Source organism: Lepisma saccharinum, chromosome 12, assembly GCF_977018435.1.
Source record: "Lepisma saccharinum chromosome 12, izLepSacc3.1, whole genome shotgun sequence".
NCBI lineage: Eukaryota > Metazoa > Arthropoda > Insecta > Zygentoma > Lepismatidae > Lepisma > Lepisma saccharinum.
In genome coordinates this window covers 53,831,194-53,841,462 of record NC_139240.1, presented here as the reverse complement: position 1 = coordinate 53,841,462, position 10,269 = coordinate 53,831,194, and the positions used below count along the sequence as shown (strand labels likewise).

The 10,269-nt window shown below is 38.5% G+C and overlaps 1 protein-coding gene across 1 annotated transcript in view; it reads left to right on the top strand.

Annotated features, from left to right (window-relative positions):
* The window catches only part of LOC145996337 (uncharacterized), a 48,393-nt gene continuing 38,124 nt past the window's right edge, over window positions 1–10,269 (top strand). The window contains exons 1-4 of the mRNA XM_083132767.1: window positions 1–104; window positions 4,700–5,762; window positions 6,873–7,097; window positions 9,555–9,806. Of these exons, the coding sequence (XP_082988893.1) occupies window positions 4,838–5,762; window positions 6,873–7,097; window positions 9,555–9,806 (1,402 nt within the window). The 5' untranslated portion in view covers window positions 1–104; window positions 4,700–4,837. The remainder of the gene's footprint in view (window positions 105–4,699; window positions 5,763–6,872; window positions 7,098–9,554; window positions 9,807–10,269) is intronic.

Genomic DNA, 10,269 nt, shown 5'->3' with positions numbered 1-10,269 from the left:
AAAGGTTGAGTGTTTGGGCGAGACGTTTGGATCCTATCGGAAATTTTATCAACTGCAATGTAGTGTCTTGAAGACAGTTCATCAGCTCACAGTGGAAGAAAGCCGTAAGTAGCGTTTGCAAATCTGTTGGTCATTGCATTTGGGTAACAGAATTGACAGCGTGTGCACCATTTGATTTGATTTTTGTGATTTTAGCGTCACTTTCTGCGACTTTTGGCTAACCTCGACAATGGAAATAAGTGATGATATAATGTAATTGATGAACACCAATTCCAAAGCTGGGATTCGAACCAGGAACCCTGGCGTCGTAGCGCGCTGTAACCACTCCGCCACGTAGATCGGCGACATTACATAGACCCGGTCTCAATTACCCTGTATGTGCTTAAAGTTGTCATAAAAATATATGCACCGCGAACTACATGTTCCATATGACACCACATACATAATACATTTTTTCTATTAGGGGATGCGCTACCAACGCCCTTGTTGAAAAATATACGCAATGCCAAATTGCCTATGGGGTAGAAAAGAACAAAACTACTTCAGGCGCCAGCCCCTTTTCCCCAGGAGCCAGGTTTCCGTTTTTTTAAATCTATATATATATAAAAATGTATGTGTGGGTGTGTATATTTGTTTGTTCCGGCATAACTCTAGAACGCCTGGACCAATTTCAACCAAACTTGATACACGTATCACTTGCAAGCTGGAAAGAAATACTGTGGGTGTAAGACACCCGTGGCACCCATAGGGGTGGGGTGGGAAGAGGTGACATGTAAAAATAATCGAGAACCACCGATATTAAATTCCGCACAAACAGACATCCATGACACTATGCAATCCGCACAACGATATTGTTTCTCGGGTTGTCTAACATTCAGGCTGTGTTGCAAATGGAATCCATAGTTTTCGTGACACTCCCAATGCGGTTCAACTCCAAGTCCATCACCTATCGGCATGGGGAGTGAGAGGGGGTGAAAAGTAAAATTCCACAAATGACCTAGATTAGTGTCGAATCCATAGTTTTCAGACTCGCTAAGCTAATTGGTGACATTCACGATCACATTTAAAGTGGTTACATTTTACACTATAGTTAGAATTCAATATTTTCCTGTCTAATACAAGATATGGGATAAATAAATACCCGGGCAACGGCAGGTAAGCAGCTAGTATGGTCTAAGAAAGCCATGAATCAATTAAGATAAAGCTACACATTTTGAAATATGATCTTAACACATTATATTTATTAATTAATACAACATTGGATTAGCCGTCCTGCGGGCGGAGTGGTTAGCACAGCACGCCACGACGCCAGGGTCTCGCGCTCGAATCCCGGCCTGGACACGGGTCTTTTTTGTGAGTGTCCCTTTATTAATTCTATCATATCATCACTCGTCGCGATTAGCCAAAACTTGCAGAAAAGCGACGCTAAATAACAAAACTCAAATCAAGATAGTGCGATATAATCATACAAGGCCCTCCCATAAAATAACCGAACAATTACCTTCAAAATAATCACCAGAGGAGGCAAAACACTTTGACCACGTTTGTACAGATCTTGGAAACACTGTTGATAGTCTTTGACAGTAAGTGTTGGCAAAATACGCGTAACATTTAATTTAATGTCCGCGACGTCGTCAAATCTTCGCCCTTTCATAGCCACCTTAAAAAGGAAAATAATCAGCAGGCGATAAGTCTGAGGAATATGGAGAGTGATTGATCACTGTAACTGAATGCGGTTTGAGGCCGAGCATTATCGTGTAAAAGAGACCATTGGCCAAATGCGAGGCATAAAGCGAGCACACACTTTCCTCATTTGCAGGTCCCTGGTTAAAATTAACCTACAGCTTTCTTTGCTGACATGAATCATGTCTGACAGTTGCTGCGTGGTTAAACGTCTATCATCTCTCACCGGTACATGAACTTTCTCCTCATTGTCGTCGTTGAAGGGCGTCCATATCTTGGTTCATCCTCGACACTTTCACGTCCACCTTTGAAAACATTGTACCACTCATACACCTGGATTCTTGATAATGCTGCATCACCATACACTGCCCGTATCATCTGTAACGGTAAACGATTTACCAAATTTGTAACAAAACTTTATGCTGTAACGTTGTTTCATCTTGGTGCGCGTATTTTGTACGCCGCCTGCACACGACCTGCATCTGACACACGCTTGCCCCGATACCGACTGCATGTAACAGATTGAAACTTGCACTGACGGGACGTTTAGATATAGCTCTTTCCAGTGTTGCCAGAATACGGTACCTTTTTATTTGGTTTAGTTCTTTTTTTTCACAGTTCGGTTTCTTTATGGGCGGACCTTGTATAAATGGAACCTAGTGCGTACATACAGATGTGGTTAGAGAGTTTCAGGTAAATATATACACTTAGTGACTTGCATCCTTTGAGGGCCAAGGCGGCCTACCATATTTCCATTCAAGATGTATTGTCAATGTTGCCACAGTCTGAGGGCACAATTTTCCTTTGCTACGTGCAAAACTTATATTTTTCAACATTTTTTTTTTTTGCTTTAGTGGTTTATGGTTGACTTGATTTGGTGTTTTCAAGTCCACTTTATGCACAGTAAGGCTAATCGGGACTGAACCTACAGTTTAAAGTGAAATCCGAAGCACTATGTGTTCCCACCGGGTATCGAACCCGGGACCCTTTGATTACAAGGCGAGACGCTACCACTGCGCCATCGGGAGTCCTGTGTGGTTTCTGGCACTATACATATAGATAAATATTTTTTTTTATGAAAACGCGTTTTCTAGTAAGCGCCCCTGTAAAACATTTGAGCAGTTTGATTAAAGAAAATACAAAAATATATATAAATATTCATCTATCTGTTACCGATACTTTATATATGAGCATGGAAATGTTTCTTGAGTGTGTGAATAAAACTATAATAATTTCAGTAACTTTTCTTCCAGGGAAAATAAAACATTACTTTATACTAGTAACTTAAAATACTTTCTATAGTCTTTGTTGCTGAATTTTCGTATTTAATTTAAAATGATAGTTTGTTTGCAAAATATCAGCTGCCATGTTTATTTGCAGTTTAACGATAATGGCACTACTTACGGTTTAACATGATTAGTATTTTGTATATTTTTCTACACAATATGCTTGCTATTTTTGCCTATAAGAAGATTGAATTTTAAATCCTAAGAAATGTAAGTTTACATATTATATTTTCTTTCGTATGAGCCTCACCCCATCAGTACATAATTTTGTTTTTTTCCTTTCTTAGAGCTTTATAAACACCATTAAATTATTACAAGATTAATGTACTTCCACCAAAAGCGATTCTGATATCTGCAAAATGTTTATTGTATTTAAAGTGCATTAAATCAGTGATTTTTTTTTCAAAAAAATTACCTGATTTAAATCTTAAATCAATCGGTTCATCTTGCCTTGTTCTAACATCCATTTCATAAATTTATCCTCTTCATCGCTATTAACCGAAGATGCGTAAAAGCGACGTAAATAAAGAAAACAGAAATTTAAGTGAATATATAGGCTTATACTCAAAGGAGCGTCTCAAAGGAGCGACATAGTCTAGTTCCCATAGCGTATTTTCGTATTTAGTATTTTATTCGATCGCAAAAATAAATGCCGGTGTGACAACGAAGCTATCCAATAAGGTTGTATACACCCAACAAAATGCAATTCTTCGTGTGATAGATGATAATGTAGTTTCCTGAGATAAATGTTAACTGCACAGGATAATTTTTGTTTGTTTCATGAAAGTCGGCACCGTGTTATCTCGCAGGCCATAGCAGGCCTTATCAACAATTTTTAAACCCTCGCACATCCAGATAATAATTGGTGTGTAGATTGAGTTGCTTTATTTTACTTCGCTTTTTGTGCCACTTTTGGCTGATTTGCGAATATGGGGATGCCCCGGCCGGGATTCGAACCCGGGAATCCTGGCGTCGTAGCGCGATGTGCTAACCACTCCGCCACGAAGGCAGGCATTGGTATGTAGAAAAGACATATATCAATTTTCACCGAATTCAAAGACAGGCGACAGCTTCTATTTGGGCAACCGATCATTGCGCATGCGTTAAAATCTCCCCCCGCTCCAATAGGCCGCGTGTGTTTTCCTAACAGGTTCGCAATCATGGCGGCTCCATCCCATAATAAGTATTTCGATGACGTCAGCGAAACTCACCTATAGATATGGAAGAGTAAATGAGAGATAATTTAAAAAATACAGATTAGAAAATCGGTTAAGAAGATGATTTAGAGAGAGAAAGAGGAGGTGGTAACACGTGAGAAGAGAAAAGTTGGTGGGAAACAACACAAGAAGAAGGAAATTGAGAAAGGGAGAGAGAGAAATATATATTTCTGAAACTCGCATCATAATCCGTTACATTGATACCTTTCCTACCCTAATTTATGAATATGTAGCACCTGCCCAACCTGTAAAACATTTCTAGCACCATTCCTGAATCTCTCATAGGGAGATTTCACACCGAAACAACAAGCGACACATGTCGTTTTGGAACGAGCTTATCAACATCAACGTCTCACAGGCTGTGACAAGCCGATAAAGCTTTAGTTCGATTGGTGAAATCCTCAAGCTGCACGTGTCGCGTGTCGCTTTCGCTTCGGTGTGAAATCTCCCTTATATAATCTGAATAATTCGTCCATGCACATTATATGACTCATGATGTTTTCTTTTTTACAGTTGCAATTACTCTAGGGCTACAAGTTCATCCTTGACAACATTACTAACATCGATACAATTCCTCTGAAGATATTGTGATTCAATTTGAACGCCGTTACTCCACAACTTCAATTCATGAGCTAGAATTAATAATTCACGATGTTTCTTCTTGAGTACTGGCTCTCTATATCACTCACTTTGGTTGTGGGTGCCATAGGAGTGGTCTACCTGTTCTTCAAACACAAATACAACTTCTGGAAGAATAAAGGAGTCCCTTACTTAGAACCATCATTTCCTTTCGGCAACTTTAAAGACTTCATCCTGCAGAGAACTAACATGAACATTCTGGCGAAGCAACTCTACGATCAGTTGGAAGGCCACAAGTACGGAGGTTTGTATCTCATGCACAATCCTTTCTTGATAGTCAGAGACCCGGATGTATTGAAGACGATTCTAGTTAAGGATTTCCACCATTTCGAAGAGCATGCAGTCTTTGTCAACGAAGATGCGGACCCTTTGCAGGCAAAGGCTTTGATATCGCTCGACGCCAAACGTTGGAGGCACATGAGGATGAAGTTGACCCCTACCTTCACTTCTGGGAAGATGAAGAGAATGATCAACTTGGTGAGTAGCTGTGCTGAAGACCTGGTGAAGTTTCTGGAACCATCAGCGAAAGAAGAACGGGTGTTTGAAGTTAAGGATATGATGGCCAAGTACACGACTGATGTCATTGGTTCGTGTGCTTTTGGAATCAACACAAATTCCTTGAAAGACACAGACTCTGAGTTCAGAAAAATGGGTAAACAGTTCATGGATCCTCCAGGAGTATTCACGTTGATCAAGATCATGTTCATTATAATTTTCCCGGATATAACGAAAGCTTTAGGCTTCAGCACTACCCCGAATGAAGTCACTGAGTTCTTCAGGAACACACTGCGGGAGACAATGGAGTATCGGGAGAAGAACAATGTTACCAGGAATGATTTCGTTGATTTGCTGATTCAGCTGAAGAAGACGGGAAGAATAGAGAGCGATGATCCAAAGGATGAAGTGGAACCCAAACTGGAGGAGGGATCATCACAAGGTAAAATTATGATTAAGTAAAACCTTGAACTTTCTTGAGTAGAATTAGAAAAAAACATGTGTATGCAAAACTATTCCAGTGAATCACATCGCAATACCGAGTGATTTTTAGATAGGGACAGTGCTGCCTCGCATAACGAACGCCTTTCACAACGAACTTCCCGCACAACGAAACCGATTCCACATTATGATCCAAAAGCTAATATCGTCACACATGATTAACCCTCAATAGGCGCGTGGGGTTTTGTACTTTATACACGAGCAGGGACCTGGCTACAATTCATGTAAAAACGATTGTTGTAAATGTACTAAAGGAAAGACCGACCAAAGCTTCTAAAGTCGAAATAACAATGAACGAAAATCTGGAACATGAAATCAATTTGATGCATACCATTGTTACTACAGTCAGGTATCTAACACGTGGAACAAACTGTAAGCAACTTTGCGGCCAGTAAAGTTGGACAAAATAATATCTCGTGTATTTTTTATTCACCAATTTTTAACAACATTTTGCGATTTTGGACCGGGCTCGGGAACGGATTAAAATTATTCCTGTAGCTACACATGGGAAACAACGTACCTCATAACGAACACCGTTATGGAAAGGATTAAGTTCGTTATGCAACAGCACCACTGTATCTTCTTAGGCTTACTTGGACTTAATATGTAAATGTTATTAGCATGTTCTCAAAATTATTGAAATAAACGACGAAATTACAGAATACACTTTACTGGTAACTTATTGCATGCTACAATACTGTTTTATATTAATTGTTTTGTGTTGTATTAGTCAGAAAGTTGCAACATCAGATTTTTGTCACTGGCAAAATTATTGAAATAAACGACGAAATTACAGAATACACTTTACTGGTAACTTATTGCATGCTACAATACTGTTTTATATTAATTGTTTTGTGTTGTATTAGTCAGAAAGTTGCAACATCAGATTTTTGTCACTGGGCACTTCCAATTGACGTCACAACTTTGTAAGCTTATTATTTCCTTGCAGGATCCACCTATAATAGGTAGTAGCTTTGTCGTATCATTCAACCACATGTCCCCTAAACAGCATATATGGGATATATGAAACAATAACCTTTCTCTATTTCAGAATTGACGCACGATGATCTGACGGCTCAGGCGATGATCTTTTTCCTCGGAGGCTTCGAGACATCATCAACGCTGATGACCTTCATGCTCTACGAACTCGCCATCAACCCTGAGATCCAGAAACGGGTGCAGGAAGAGATAGATGCAACACTGAAGAACAACAATGGGAAATTTACCTACGAGGCTGTGTTGCATTCCATGGATTATCTAGATAAGGTGGTTTTAGGTAGGTATAGTATTTGTCTCAACAGTTTTGAGTCATATGCCTCTGCAGTCAATTCAGGTTGTGAACTAAGTAGAACTTGATGGCGTTACCGAAGTGGTATATTGCTTCATATTAAGTATAATCATGTCTGCAGGGCCGGCCCTAGGTGGCATAAAATATACGCGGGGCCTATAACCAAAAGTTTTACGAAGTCTGAAAAAATCAGAGGTTTTCTTTCCTTACTCTGAAGTACAGGTGGTCTATACAATCACAATACAAACACATTATTGCAATTAATAAACAATTTATTTATTTATTTCGTATAATTACCTAAGGGCAATACGGAACATGAGGATTAAAAACAGGAATTATGGGAGTCTAATAAAAAGTTTCTAAATTAGGATTTATGTGCTTCTGGTACGACGTACAGAACTGAATGTGTTCAATATCAAACTAATATTATTTTACCTATGAAAGTGGTAATTTTTAATCATGTCCAACAACATTCTATATCATAATTTTTCTTTACTTCTCTTAGAATTTTGACGGTGTTATGAATTTACATTTATTTTGTATATAATCTTTTCAATTCATGATTTCATTCTATATAATTAAACACATAGTGCATATTAGCTAGTTTTAATATAAATATTTGAACACGCTATTTATGTAGTACTTTCTTTAGAATATGATTTCAGTAATTTTGAATATTTTTTAAATGTGTCAGAACAATCCAAGAAGTTAGTATATCTCAGATTAGTTACTTAATTGGATGTACCATGGTCCTATAAACTCGCAATGAACCGAACACAAACATTTTTTATCTGCGGCGGGGTCTCGGGCTAGTGCCTGAGTTGCGCCTCCATAAGATTACCTAGCTAATGACATCACACTAATTGCAGGTACCATGAGTTTGTGAGAGTGCAGCAAAACACTAAAAGAGAAGGGATGTATCCAAGTTTTACAAATTCACGACTTTGGGTCACAATATTTATTTCTTTTTGCACGATTTTTAACAATTTTTTAATGTCTCCCTTTATATTCATTATGCGAGTATTGCACCTAACGACTCATCCATCTGCTTCTGCTCATGGAATAGAAAAGTTCATCAAATCCTCTTTCCATTTCTCACATGAACTTTACCTGTATGATCTCCAACATTCCTGTCTGTACATATGTCTGGAATAAGATACAGAGTTCCCGGCGTGAGTTTCGTCCTATCACGCTTGTTTCTTCCGCAATGTGTGACGTATAATAGCCTCATTAGCTGAGATTTTGTCTTATGGGTAGCTTTTCTCATGTTTTTGGTCGCATCTCAATATCGAACTGTATGGTATCTATCTATCAAAAGCATTTCGTCATTTTATTGGTGGTGGGTTTGAGGACGAATGCTCAGATTAACCAACATTTTGCAGTCACTTTCAAATCCATTTCGTCATTGCAGTGTCCAACGAAACTCCATCCCCTAAATCCGATCCTGAACTTAATTTCATATAACCATTCAGAAGCACATATTTAGTGTAAATTAGTGTTCCTCGACCACCGGGCCGCGTACCAATTATGCTGGCACCGAGAAGTTCTTAAATTTAACACTTTATTTTTTTCATTAACTGATATTTATACAGGATGGGCCAGAAAAACCTGATGATTTTGAAAATGATATAACAAAGAAAATAAAAGGAGTTCGTCTTTATTCATGCGCTAGCCTTACAACCATGTATGCCATTCTTATTGAAAGAAAAATACGATTTACACTAACGTAAGTGTAAAATAACATCTTGCAAATGACGCCCAATTTGGTCCACACACTCCTGGAGTCGGTGAACCTGAACTAAAGGCAGCGATTCAACGCGAGAAACATGCTGCAAAATGTAATTAGAAGTTTCGGCGACCGACTCCAGCAGTGTGTGGACCAAATTGGGTGCCACAAGATGTTATTTCCGCACTTAATCATATTCTTTTTTAATAATAATAATGACATAGATATGGCTATAAGACTAGCATATGAATAAATACGAACTTTTTTTATTTACTGTGTTAGGGTATTTCTGCCTCATCCTGTACTTGGTTTGATTGATTGAGTGATTTTGGTTCATTGTACTTCGCTTTTATGCCACTGTTGACTAATTGCAAAGATGGGGCTGAGTGATCACGTGATGAAATTGATGAATGAACACTCACAAACATCCATGCCCAGGCTGGGATTCGAACCCGGGACCCCATCCTGTATTTTGCAACAAGCCAAGATATTACATAATTATTACTCTTTATTATTTAATTTCAAGGGTACATTATTAATTAATGTATAAAGTTATAAATTAATAAGGTATTTAAGATGAATGTTATCTTGTCAGGACATCAACTATATTTTCAATAGTTGATTTTCTGTATGTTCTACTAGTTAGGCATAATATAACAATGTATTAAAATTATATATTTTGATAAACCACCGAGTAACTTCCTTTTTCTCTTTTCCAGAATCGCTGAGGAAGTATCCCCCGCTTCCAGCCACAGACAGGATATGTACGAATGAATACATAATTCCTGGAACGGACGTAACGCTGGAGAAGAAGTTAGGAGTCAATATACCAATCATGGGTTTCCACTATGATCCTCGCTTTTATCCTGATCCAGAGAAATTTGATCCCGAGAGATTCAGCGAAGAGAACAAGAAGACGAGGCCCAATTACACCTTTCTTCCATTTGGAGAAGGTCCACGAATGTGCATTGGTAGGTCATTAAAGAGTATCTGGATTATACTACTCACTGCTTTTGTGATATTGTGCAAAATCTAATTTTTACCAGTCATACCCTTCCTTCTAACTAACTAACTATAACTTTCTAGCATCCTTAAACCCGAAGGTATATCGCTGAACCCTATCCTGGGCAAGATCAATCAAATCTTTTCCATCCTGACCGATTCCCTTTAGGTCCATCTCAACGTTATCCCTCCATCTTCGTCTTGGTCTTCCTACTGGACTCGTACCATCAGGTTTCCCAACAAGAATCCTGTAAACTCTTCTTTCCTCTCCCATTCGTGCCACATGGCTTGCCCCCTAAGTCTTCTTGATTTAATTATTCTGATAATAGCTGGATATTAATATAAATTGTATAGTTCTACATTACGTCACCTTCTCCAATCACCTATCTGCTCATCCCTTTTAGGTCCAAATATTTCTCTAAGGAAAAATTT